Consider the following 13,833-nt stretch of genomic DNA (forward strand, 5'->3'; position numbering starts at 1 on the left):
TTCCATACCTTCTCTGATTCTAAAACATCTTGATAGTATCCGTCGTCAAGGAAATCCCGACAGCCTGATTCACCCGTGGCTTTCTCAGTTTACTAATTCCTCTCAAAGCATTCTCTTTTTTTTTCTTATATTCATTTTCTGATTCGACTCTCATTCATTCTATTCAGAACAAGACGGCATAATTCAATCATACTCCGGTCAATTACTTCTGCATCTAGTGCACACTTTTTCATGACTCACTTATTGCTCAAACATTCTCTCCTAGATTTACCAAAAATAATTCCTAATTACCGAATAATTCACTGCCATATTAATTCAACATTTATATTTTGGTAAAGTGTATGGGATTCTCATGAAGTTGGATTGATTGCCGAATTAGATCGCGTGCAGCATAGAGGAGTTATATTTGTAAAACGTTGCTATGACAAACTGAGTATCATATCAAACATATTAGAGGAATTAGTTTGTGAATCACTCATTGAGCGAAGGTTAAATTACAAATACGAGACACAATCACAAATAAATAAATCACTTGCATAAATTGAGAGGATGTCTCTTAAGCAGTGATGTTGAAAATATATTGATACGCCCATCGTACTACAGTAGATGTCATTTTTTTCCACGAACGATAGGAGATCAGAATAACCTTATCCGGCCTAAGTAGAGGTAAAAATATTGAGGTCAAAATTAGTGTGGTGTGTATTCACCCCCCTGCCACACACCCTATCGGTGCCATGTACAGAATAGTATGTATAGTTTATCTTGACACTCCTACGCTTTGTTTCCGCAAGTGCACTTGGGAGGAGGACATTTGTATGCACTTCTTTATTTATGCTGCCTTACACAAACATTTATTTAGATTCAGGTACTCCACATGCCACGAACAATCCCCTTGCCTGGATTCTATCGCGCCCCTTTTGATCCCTCCGTTTGTCCTCTTTCCCTCTCGACTCCTGTTTGCTCTATATTCCTTCGATACAGCTCTTTCCCATACCTCATGGGGCGGAGCGGTATTCACGCGGTCACCGAGTCTCGGGATGGACGGGCATTTCTGGGATTAGCATGCCCCCACCCCCGCACTCCTCCCCTTCCACCTCACCTCACTTCACTAAAAATCAGTCAGCCCCACCCCACCCCCCCTCCGGGCGGCGTCTCCTGCCGTACTGTTTGATCTCCCTCCCCCCTTTCACCTCCAATTCCTCACGACTCCTCGCTCCCTTCATCACAGTTAGCCGAACACATCGCCCCCTCTGTGCATACACGCTCCCCGTGTCAACCTCGCTCCTCGTTTCGTTCGCTCTTCCTCTCTCTCTCCTTTGCTCGGGATTTCTGAAAAGGCGTGCTTATATCGTATGTATTCCCATCTGTGCATTGCCCCACCTGAATGCTTTGGCTTGTTTTCTTTTTTGGATTTGAAAGAGCGCGTTTTGTGTCGGATGATTGATGTGTAAGGAAGCGTTGTTGTGTGCCTGTTATCACGTTTTTCCCGATTCGACTCAACTATTTAGTATTCCCAGCCATGAAAAGTGTTAAATGATTTTGTCTTTCTTTATCCAAAGATGTATCTTCGAATAATTTTGATATATCTGTCTTCGATTGTCAGAGGATGCACGGCCTAGGGATAGTTTCGTTGAATTAGAAGTGAATTAGGACATTAGAAAAACCTTCACTCCGCTGCATTTCTTCTTTTCGCAGGGGAAAATTTCTCTTCACCGTGTGTGGCATGCTCAGATGAATTCTAATTACATATACAACGTCAAATCACGTGTTTCATGAAGGAAGTACTGCATGCGGTTTAAAGGGAAATAGGACGCGATACATTTGCTTTTTGGTGGTTCGTGGGGTGCCAGGTGCACGAGGAAATAGAGAGAGTGAATGTAGAATGGCTGTTGACCTACCACCCCCTGCCACACGTCCTTGCGACGGCTTTCAGGGTATTGTAGATGTAGATACATAAAAAGTGAACGACTTATTAGTCCCACCTTTGTCTGTAAATCCGACAATATTTCAATTGCGTGTAAGTTCATTTCATTTAGAGTTCTCATTTTAGTTTTACCGGTACAAGAAAAGGGTTACTTAAACGATTATTTTTATTAAGTAACTGCAAAATATAATAAATCTAAAGGAAAGAAGGTTTACGGGTAGATTATTTCCCCAAATCTTTTACCATTATGAGGCCTAAAATTGACAATGCGAATCGCTCATCGTTGTATTGAGATTTGAGTTTAAAGAAAAAGGTGAAACTTTTTATCACTTTCATTTTCATATCAAAATATATACTTCGAGATTGTATTCAATGTTCCATGTTTGGAATATCTACTTTCCGAAAATCAAATTTCCATTTGTTTTTATTGCTGGATTTACAGGATTTAAATTTAAACATCTAAACTTCTAAAGGTCAAGATCATTTGTCGTTTCTGATTGTGTATCTGGATTCGTATATAAATGTATCCTTTTGGAGCTCTTAAGGACCGCAAAAAATGGTATGCTTGAGCCTCGGATGCCTCTTCTCTATCAAAACTTGTCCGTATGGAGCCATCAAATGGGAGTTCCACATAGCCTGGAGGATAATTTTTTTCTTTGAGTAACTTAATGTCATTTTTATGAGATTCAAAGTAAGTACCCAAATGATTCTTCACGTGGGAGTCACTATGACTTCATCACCATTCAGTTTTCTAATAAATTATTACATTATTTATTGGAATTTATAACGCTTTCCCTTCGGATGTTCTTGACGATAATGTCATTTATGGTCGTTATTATAAGGAATTATCCTTCAGCATGATCTCCAATTATACATCATTCCGTCATTTACATCCGTATCGTGTATGCGTCTGGACCAACCTAGTTGACTTCCTGTGGTGGTCAGGTCCCAGCAGACCCGACCCGAGGGCACTGCATGTGCGTGAATTATAAAAATAGAGCGAATCCAGGGACCGTAAAATTGGAGTTTTACTGTATACGGTGGACATTTTGTTATCCTTTACCGAACCCTTTTTGGCGGCACCCCTCCTCCCGTCGGCGACGTCCCCACCACCCCCTGGGTGTCCCCCGCCGAGTGATGTGCCGGGGGTCCTTAGAGGGGGAGCCCTCGCCCCTAGGAATCGCGCCAAGGGTCTCCCTTATCCCTTTTCCCGCATCCCCCTTTCATGTCCCGAGGCAAAAACGAGCGCATTGCGTCGCTACTGACGCCAGCCCAAAGTGCTCCGGCGACATAATCCCCTGCGCGAATCGGTGCGTACAGACCTTCGGATGCAAACCTCCTTTTGCCCGGGGAAAACTCTTGAGCGACTGGAAGGACATAACGAATCCTTTAGTCGTGAACCACCGAAAATGTTTGACTATCCCCGCGGGTGATTTAGACATTTCGAATGTGATGATCTCAACCTCCCAGGAAAAGTTACTGGAAGACTACAACTTTCTGATAACCACAGCAACATTAATAGTTTCTGTATGTGTTTAGAGCAAAAATAATTGAGAGAGGAAAGAAAAAAAACTTTTTGCATCAAAGAAGCATGCTTATCAGTAATAGAAATAGTAAGAACTATTTACTGAAAAAAATCGGGCAAGGAGTTCATTCTAGTAACAAAATGGACTCCTAACAGACGGTAAAACAAGCCTGAAAACACTAAAACTTTTAAAGTAGACTAATCTCCCGTGTTATTTCATGAGACAGTGAAACATAGGTACTTAAAATGATTATTGAAATCACTGGAGATGTGTCATCACAGAAAAATGATGAAGATAACATACCTGTAGTCTTAGCAAATGGACAATTTAATCGATGATTACAAGGGGAAAATGGAGAGAAATAAGCCTTTTGGATATATTGAGAAGAATAGGCATTATCAGGAGTTAAGTGGAGCCCCAAAGCGAACTTCTGGTTTCAGTAACTGAAGTTTAATAATAAGAATAACCAAATTCTTTATGAATGGAATCATTCGTTTGCACCCTTCCAAGTATTTAAGATATAAATGAATCTGCCAAAGAAAATTTACTGCGCATCTGTCGAGGGTTAAAGTTACGGAAGGATTTGAAAGAATGTGGAGTTCATGATCACCCATTGAAGGCTTCAAAAGAAAATTGTAATAATATTAAGCTAGTTTAAGATTGAAAATACCCTTGATTGACGAAATGAAGTACCTGAGTACAACGTTGGCGGTTAATGCAACCGTTGGGCATCGATCTCTATGTGGGTCAATGCATGCAAGGTCATGGAACATATAGTTGCTAATTCGATCATGAGACACCTCTATAGTCAGGAGTTGTTAACGAAAAATAACCACAATTTCCGAAAGGCTAGAACCTGCGAGACATGACCTTCACTTTATGTTCATGAAGTTCTTATTTCGGGAAAGAGCAATGTTCCAGTGCACGCGGTTTTTCTAGATTTTAAGAGAGCCATCGACAAAGTACCTCATAGTAAAGTACTCACGTAGCTAAAAGCATATGACATAGATTAAAATATCCTTAGTTGGATCAAATACTTTTTGAATAGTTTAGGAACAAAGAGTGATGGAGTTAGCTTAAATGTAATAGAATTTGTTTCAGGTTTTCCCCAGGGAACGACAGTTAACGAAATTTACTTCGTAGTCACTAGTAAGATACCTTTATTTTCCGACTATGTAGTGCTTTACCGTGATATCAGTGATCCTGAGGACACAACAGCTTTGTCAGATGATCTTGTTGCTATACTATGATGGTGCGATGCATAGCAATTAGAATCTAACTTAAAAAAGTGCGTGGTAATGAATTTTTGGAAAAAAGGCGACTCCCTCCAGAACGCCTACTGCATTTGGAACACCTAAATAGAATGTGTAGACTCAATTAAATACCTAGGCGTTTCCCTCACTCACGATCTCTCCTGGGTGAAACGCATACGGGGAATGTGTGGACAAGCTAACAAAATATTAGGATTTATTAGAAGAGTACTTAGTAAATGTGATGAAAAGGTCAAAGAGAAATATTATCTGTCGTTTGTTAGGCCTCATTTAGAATATACTGCAAGTATAAGGGATCCTCACGCAGTTGAACTAATTACCGAATTAGATCGCTTGTAGCGTAGAGGAGCTAGATTTGTAGAACGTTGTCATGATAAACTGAGTATCATATCAAACATATTAGAGGAACTAGGTTGGGCATCACTCACGGAGCGAAGGTTAAATTACAGATTTAATCACTTGCATAAATTGGAAGGACGCCTCTTTTGCAGTGATGTTGACAATGCATCCAATACCTCCATCGTACTACGGTACGAGTGATCATATCAATGAAATTAGAGAAATTAAGTATAGAATAGATAGATTTAAGGTATCTCTTTTTCCACGAACGATAAAGGATCATAATTTCATTGTCTGAACGAAGTAGGGGTAAAAATTAGACATTGGGATCAAAATTAGTGGGGTGTGTATTCACCCCCTGCCACACACCTAAGCGGTGGTTTTCAGGGCACTAAAAATATCCATATCTAAAATAAGTAAGAAGTGAATTCATGGAATAATTACTCTATGTAATAACTTTGGGAGGCTTGCTCTTTTATGCACTCATACACGCGTTTAAAAGCGACCTCAGATCGTTCTGAACACGGTCCGATCAGAGTATGGAGTAGCAGGCGATCTGATTAGCCCTATTCCAGCATGCCGACAAATTGTCAACAGTGTTTTAGCATGCCTATCTTTCCCGTCGAAATCAAAATTCAGCCGTTTGAGTTCGCATAAGTTTCTGATAGTAATTATATCACTGTTGATGTAGTACTTTTTTCAACAGCATCTGATTTCTAAGCCATTACGCACACGTGTCGTATGCTGGCTGATTATTTTGGTTTTCGTCTGCTGAAAAATAAGAAACGAAATCTGCAACCAGATTTGCGAAATGATATTAATGTGGGTATCCTCTGCTCATTGGATCGCTTCGTTTATAACTCGTCTGATCTGGCTCAGTTCGACGCGAAATCTCAGATTTGCTCCCCAATCGAAGTTTTATTAAGGCCAGACCCGGATCACTCGCTCGCTTCCAGTCCTATCTGGAAACAAGTTGACCCCATATCGATCTTATCTGAGTAAATCGGTATCTGGAACCGTTTGATGAGAATAGTGATATTTTCTTCCTTGACTCATTATTCATTTTTTTATTTACACCCCATAGCAACAACAGAGGGTTAATGAAGTTTTCTCGGGTCCTCCTACCCTGAGGATGATGCACGAGTCGGGTATCGAAACGTCGACCAACGTGGAACCCCTGACCTGGTGGAAGACACAAGAAAACTTCATGAAGCAAATACGCCGAGAAAGCACAAGATCTTACTTCAACAGAGGGTTGAATTTTTGGGTTATTGGGTTGGGTAATTCTGGGTTAATCCAATCCAATCTGGGTATGTGCGGAGTGAGGAACTACATATATTTCCATACAAGGCGCGTGCCTAATGCTATGGCACGGACGAGCCAGGTGGCTCGGGGCACTTAAGGCATCACTCAACCCCAATGTTAAGTTGGCCAGCTGGCCCCAAATTAATTATCGTGTCAAGTGTGGAAAAGTGGCGAAATTCGACGCCTGGTGGTGCTCACTTATTCTGGATTAAAGGGGCCGCAAGACCCCTGGTCCCACCTCGTAGGAAGTTACGGTAGAGGGCGTTACCCCTCCCACCGCCGCTGCCCCTGCCCCGACTCGGCGACCTCGTGAATGTCGGTGTCCTTTGCGGTGAGGGTCGGCGTGTCGCAAACAGTCCTAGGCGCCGGCACCCTTGCCCCAGGAGCCGCCCATTTGGACCCCAATACCTTCAATGACCATGTTCCCGCGCCGTACAAAGCCACGCTCCGTTTCAAAGTTTTGACGAGTCTTTTCTCAACACCTATAATCAACGTACCTGTCATCAATTCCCTCCTCTTTGTGAAAGCTTCTTTGCCTAACTCAATTCTTCTCCTCATGACCATACTACGAGGGTCATTCAAAAGGAAAGAGATAAAAGCTCTCATTTTAAAACTATTCACTGGAATGGTTTTAAAATTCTAATGAATAGTTTTAAAACGAGAACATTTAACGGTCAAGACTTGGAGTAACTTTATTTGATTGAAGAAGGCACCTTTTTGGAAAGCATAGTGACTTGCAACGAGGTCTAGATCGATCACCACGGTTCTGAGACCAAAAGAAAAGAGTGCGGAGTGGCATAGCAACAGCTCTCCCGGTGCAATCTTCTAGTGGACTTGCGATGGCGAAATGAAGATTTTGAGGTTATCTTGACTTAAAATAATCGAACAGCAAATCAGAGATCATTTAAAGGTTGACAACTAGAACCCCTGAAAAACAGTAAATATTCTTCAAATAGTTATAAATTCAGAGCTTTTTTCTCTTATCTTGTCGAATTGCCGTCGTACTTTGACCATTTTGATCCAAAGCACTTCAAATATGGGTAAAATTTTTCACCTACTCTAGTTCTTAAGTCCTAATTTAACGTTTAACTTAGTTATCCTCTTTCACGAAAACCTGTTAACCTTTGGTTTGCTACGATCTTCATCCCACACCATTCCTAATGATTTATAAATTTCCCATCGGTTCCCATTCCTATTCCCAGTTCTTCCAATGCTTCTTTTATCATTTCCTGCACGAACAGTTTGAAAATCGCGGTTGGTGAAGGCTACCCGTCTTAATCTGCGTCCGAAATCGTTTGGGAATGGGGAGGGTGCTTGTAGGTGTCTAAATATCAGGAACCTAATGAAAAGGCAGCTTGAGTTTGGACACTTTACGCAGAAGTACTGACATCTGTGTAGCTAATTAACAGATGATTTCGATATTTAAGATAGCTTGTGCAAAAGTTTTGTTTAGTTTCATAAGCTCCACGCCATGGTTTCCGCAAAATTTTTAGTTTACTTTACAATTCATTCAGTTGCTTTTTCTTAAAATGTTCCATGTCTTTCTTTTAATTTAATAACTTAGGCGATTTTTAGGACTGATTTCGTATTTATTTCCATTTATCGAACTATATTAACTCTTTATACGTTATCCGTTTTTTTAAATTTAATATATTAGTACACGTAGTATGTTTTATAAATAATTTTAGACTTTTCATCTTTTTATATTATATTTTCTCCACGGTGGTTTTTCCGTCATTAATCTTTGACATTGATTGCTGTAAGATATGCTTTCTGTCGTGTGCGATTCATCATTTAGGCGTACTTTTATAGCTAAAGCTTACACATTTTTTAAATTTATATTGGTATCAATTAACTTTTTAACGTACATTAGTTTAGTCGGAACTTTTTACTTTCTGTTTGTTTTATTACTGTTAGGCATTTTAATGTAGTGAAATAGGGGTTCCCTTTGATAAAGTTTGGCAAACGACTTAGTATACCCAGTTACATAGATGCAGACAGTTATGTTTTTACTAAGAATAAATGCGCACACTCGCCAAATAACTTCATAAGCAGTTCTGCAATCTATGCTTTTAATGACTCATCTGTTACCGATGGTTCTTCTCCAATTTACTGCTCCTACTGTTTCGTTTGCGGCTTCCGAAATCTTTTTTTTTATTCTTTTCCATCTTTCTAGATACCCGTCTTTCTGCCTGTATTAATAATTATTTCTACAGCTACCCAGAACCGAACAGAATTTTCATTCCTGTCAATGCGTCTGTACTCCGTTTTTTCATCCTTCTCCTAGGTTTTATCCTCTCGCTAACCTTCATGAGTATTAAAGTATGATCGGAATCCTCATCAACTTCCGGGAAATTGCGAATGAATTACTCTATTCTTAAACTGTGCCTTACTATGATAAAAAGTATAGGGCATTTTCCGTAACTACGGATACATTTACATAGTAAGCCGCCGAAAAGGAGTGTGGCGAGGGGTGTTAGGTCACCACCCGTAATTTAGAATGAAAACGCATGCATAACACACAAATTCAAGCCAATCCAAACCCACAAAATCGTATACATTCATGCAAAAACCTTTAATGCTCACTCACACACAGGTACTCATACTATCAACTAACAGTCACATGCACCTTATGCCTGTACAACGTATAGTATTGTGCTGACTTGTAAAATAATGTCTTTAATATTTCTATGGTAACTTTGGTTTCTTACTATCATGACTTCAGATTGTTCAGGGATAGGATGAGTATTTGAATTTATCTGTATTGGAATCTATCTCCCTTATTTTATCTTTGTGGTCTGATCTAGCTAAATAGGGTGGGGCCATTAGAATTCCTTCAGTGTCATAGTTAAACTCGTTTGTTCTGAACCTTACTAAAAGTCTAAGCCTCGCTTGTTCTCTCCGCACTTCAAGTGGTTCCCAGCCTAAATCCCCTAAGAGATCTGTCACTCTTGTGTTCTTATCATAACAATTTTTAATGAATCTAGCGGATTTTCTCTGGACTTTATCTAATTCTTTTTGTCAAATTTTCTCCCAAGGATCCCATATACTTGCGGAATATTCCAAATGAGGTCTAACTAGAGAATAATAACAACTCTCTTAAGCTTTTTCATTACAATTCCCCACCACCCGTTTTATGAAGCCAAGTTTTTATAAAGCAGATCCGCACATTGTCCTGATGTGTGTTCCCCATGAAAGGCGTGGTGTTAGAACCACCCCCAAATACACGTATTTACCTTGATCGGCCGTAGTTAGCACTGAACCCTCTTTTTCATAATTTATTTCCTTTTCTTCACATCCTTTGTTCCGAAATTTCAAAATTGCGCATTTTTGCGCAAAGTTTTCCTATATTAAGGAGTAATCCTCATTCCTTACACCAATCCGAGATTGTGTCTAAGTCTCTAGAGTATATGGTGCTCTCAAATCCAATGTATATTATAATTAAAACCCATCTTCTGGGAAACTCATATCGTTTTCCTCCTGCGGTCATACCTTGTTCCCATGGTCATAATACGAGACTGTGTCGTTGCACCATTTTATAAGGTTTAACTACTAAAATCCTACCTGAAATAGTACAATACTAACAATAATAACATTTCAAGAGGGGTACGTGGTAGTACCGGAGGGACCGGGCTCGATTCCCGCCTCTCTGGGCACACTCAGCCTTATCTGTGTGATTTTTTGAGTTCCAGACCTTCCTGGAAAACCATAGCCAGCATAGGGAAAGGATTTGGCCCCCCTTATTACCCTGCTCACGTGTGAATTTCACACTCCGTCGCGCTTAGTACTGAGTGAACCGACCGAAAAGGATATGGGAACCGGCCGGGTCCCGTGGTTTCAGTTTTTTTTTTATATTTCAAAAGGGACAGTATGAATCATTTCCGCTGTTTCTTTCTGTGAAACGCCAATGTGTGATACTCTTTCCTCTCTTCTCACTTCTCCTCTCTTCTTCTTCCCCTCGGCAGACTGCGAGCGAATATCGGGAGGAGTACGACCTTCGACGCGGCGGCGAGTACTCCCGCTTCCACGGCTACACGTACGACGGCGTGTGGGCCATCGCCCTGGCCATCCAGCACGTCTCCCGCCGCCTTCTGCACCGCACCAACCCCGTTGAGGTGAAAGGCCCCGGCCAGGCCCCCCGGAGGCTCCGCAGCGTCGCCGCCGACTTCCGCTACCGGGACGAGACGTGGGAGAAGCTGTTCCTCGAGGCGCTCAAGAACACCAGCTTCGAAGGCGTGACGGTGAGGGCCACGAATGTTCCAAATCTCGCACGGCAACTTTCGGGCAAAATTCAAGACGGAACCAAAGATTTCCTTTCATCGCTAAGTGGGCGATGAAAAGGGGTCTAATATGAAAATAGTAGTGTACATAGTCACGTTGTCAGTGCCCTTCCAGCCTCCATAGTCATATATGTTTGGTGTGCTGTAGAATTTCACCAATCAATTCATATGCCCCGTGAGTTCGAATTGCGGTTTAAAATCGCCACTATAGAATAAAGTCGACTTGACACAGCGAGCCGGTGTGGTCAGCCCAGCCCTCTTGTTAGCGTAAGCGCATGAAGAGGTGAGGGTCCTGGTCGAGTGCGGGACCATCTCCGGAATGGCCTCATGCCGCTCACTGGACGTACGACGTCACCTCGACGATGTCATCTGCCGCTGCGACTCCTCGGCGTGCTCCAGGAGCTACCCCCCCCCCCCAAACTAGTGAAATTATCCTTATTAATTCAGAAAAGTTTTAGAGGTAGGCAGTTTTTCGGGTGGTAACATATATTCAGTTTGAATTTATGCATAAAGTTTCACATTACATTTATATTTTATATGTATTACATCGATGCATTAAATTTCACATGCTTAAACTTAATTATAATATAAACTTTTTACATATATTTTCTTAGATATATTTACATTACTTGGGAAGGGCCCGAATAGTTTATGCAGCTAGACTGTTCCTGTCAATGATCGTTTTGTTAAGAAATGTAATTTTCAAACTTGTTCTTTGCGCCCAGCATTTCATCTTGTATTTATGATCATTTTCCCGAATAAAATTAGAATTTCCGACGTCCTTCCCATATTCAGTCCAAGCTTTTTCTCCCTTAATCGTTTGAAACATTCCACAGCGTGTGCTTCCTTTTCTTCCTTATTTTTTTTAAGATTCCCAGCACTGTATATTGAATAATGCTGTCACACTCTCCGTGCTTCCTCAATGCATACCTGGCAGCCTTTCTCTGTACCTTCTCTAGTTTTGCAAGAAAACCCTCTTCATGTGGGTCCCATACTTTTGATTAGTAATCTGAAATCGGCCTAACAGCGGTTTTATACGCCTTCTCCTTAGTTTCTCTATGGCTCTCTTTGAGGATTTCCATTACCTAGTGCAATATTTTGAAAGATTTCTTGACCATAACGTCCAAGTATGGGCCCCACCTTAAAGGCTTGGTTAAATACACACCTAAGACAGCTATCACATTTAGGGATTACATTTTCAGAAAATTTGAAATCCCTTCTGCTTACATTTACTTTACTGCTAAATGTGATGGAGTTATACATGAGTGTGGTTCGCTGACTGGAGTTAATTGGCAAGTTAATCATTGTACTTGGCCTCATAGTTGGTTTTTAAGCCGGCCCACCGTCTCAGCAATGGCTTACGACCTATCCAAAGATAGCGCACAAGTGGTCATCAATTAACTGTTCTCGGTCATAGCAAACGAAATTTAATTTAAACCTAAATGATCCCTCCTTTCCGTTCATGAATTAGACTAGGGCTACCAGTCGAGGAATGTCTTATAAATGGCAACCAAGACTGGTTTGGTACTCATAATCAATAGCTATTCCTGTCCACTTGTCTTTTATGATCTCCTTCTACTATCCTTTATTTTCATAAGAGATCGGTAATAACATTCTTCCCACTCTCCGCAGGGTCCAGTAAGGTTTTACGAAAACGAGCGGAAGGCTGGCATACTCCTGAAGCAGTTTCAAGGTCAGTTCCAAAGGTTTCAATTTGCATTGTCTTATTCACATAGCTACATAGTACTTTTTTTGTGAATTCTCTCCGAAAGGAAATGATTTCTCTCGTTTAGTACATATGCTTCAGCACCCTCCCTAGGGCTTCCTTAAGTAAAGCATTAAGAAAAAGTAAAGCAGGATATTCATCCAAGGTAGCCCATTTTGTTCACATTTTGATGGAAGGGGAAAACATTTGAAATTAGAGTTCATGTGACAACAAATACCCGATGGAAAGCCTACTGCCGAAATAATCAATAACGACATTCACATTTTGTGGTCGTATGGTATTCCACCTTATTCTTCTCACATTATTCAACAGGTTATTTAACTTTCCTTAAACAGTTGCACGTCACATGCTGTTTCTTTGGTGATTTCATTATTTTGATGGGAGAAATAGCTATTGTATTCATTATTGACTCAGAGTTCTTGTTGCAAAAGGTCACACTCTCTTTACTAGCGGTAATTGAAGCCCTTTTAAAGTTTGGGGCTACGAATTTACCTGTATGATGCCGGAAGGACCGGGGAGCCTTCAGAAGGAACCTTGTTCTCTTTCCCTTCGGAATGAGGGTATTTGAACTCTTGATTGGCGGCGTATTGTAGCCCACAGCTGATGCTGTCTAATCCACACGCCCTTGCGGCGGCTTGCGGGGTATTATGTAGATGTAGATCTGCTACGCCCTTCAATCCATTCGTGCGTACTCCCTATGAAATCTGCAGGCTCTTTTGCAGTATTGAACTGCATAAGACTACGTGGGCCATTCCTTTTTTTCTCTTTGCATCAGAATGAGCCTTTGGATTTTTTTTCTGATTTCCTCTCTTACTTGATTGCATCACCTAAAGTTAAGAATTAGGTGGTCTAACATCTAAGGCGCTCAACCTCCCTACGCTCTATGATTTGATTCCCTTTCAAAGTAATCCAATCCACCCCACTCCAAACATTCCCGAAAACATAGGATTCACTGTCATTACACATTACAAATCTATTTATTTCATATTATGTTACATTTTGAATGAATTATAAACTGTATCAAAACAATGGCAAAAGTTATTAATCATTATTTCGTAAGCAGTATTGCCATATTTGAAGCTATGATAGCAAAGAGGTTATTACTATTCTGAACTGATAAATACTAGCATTCGACCACTTCACTTCTACAAAAAACAGTATTTTTTATGTTATAAAAAATTTTACAATTTAGTTGTCTACTGTAAAGGATAGGTATGCTTTTAATATGCGGTCGCGGTATTCCAGGGGTTGAGCGTCGGACTAATGACCGGAGGGTCCGGGTTCGATTCCCGGGCAAGCCTCTCTGGGCACCTGCAGTTCTACCCAAGCTATGTGATTTTTCGGGTACCAGATCTTCCTGGGATTGCATAATATCTTCCCTTCTAACATCATCTTTAGCGTAGCATCAAATGCTCTGCATTCATCATTCTCCCTACCACAGTCGGATTTCTTCTAAACACTC

General features: G+C 40.8%; 1 protein-coding gene across 1 annotated transcript in view; it reads left to right on the plus strand.

Moving 5' to 3' along the window:
- The window catches only part of GABA-B-R2 (gamma-aminobutyric acid type B receptor subunit 2), a 480,524-nt gene that overhangs the window by 429,849 nt on the left and 36,842 nt on the right, over positions 1-13,833 (plus strand). The window contains exons 6-7 of the mRNA XM_071593934.1: positions 10,331-10,606; positions 12,278-12,338. Of these exons, the coding sequence (XP_071450035.1) occupies positions 10,331-10,606; positions 12,278-12,338 (337 nt within the window). The remainder of the gene's footprint in view (positions 1-10,330; positions 10,607-12,277; positions 12,339-13,833) is intronic.

The sequence above is a fragment of the Hetaerina americana genome, unplaced genomic scaffold (assembly GCF_022747635.1).
Source record: "Hetaerina americana unplaced genomic scaffold, ioHetAmer1.1.p SCAF_6, whole genome shotgun sequence".
In the NCBI taxonomy this organism is placed as follows: domain Eukaryota; kingdom Metazoa; phylum Arthropoda; class Insecta; order Odonata; family Calopterygidae; genus Hetaerina; species Hetaerina americana.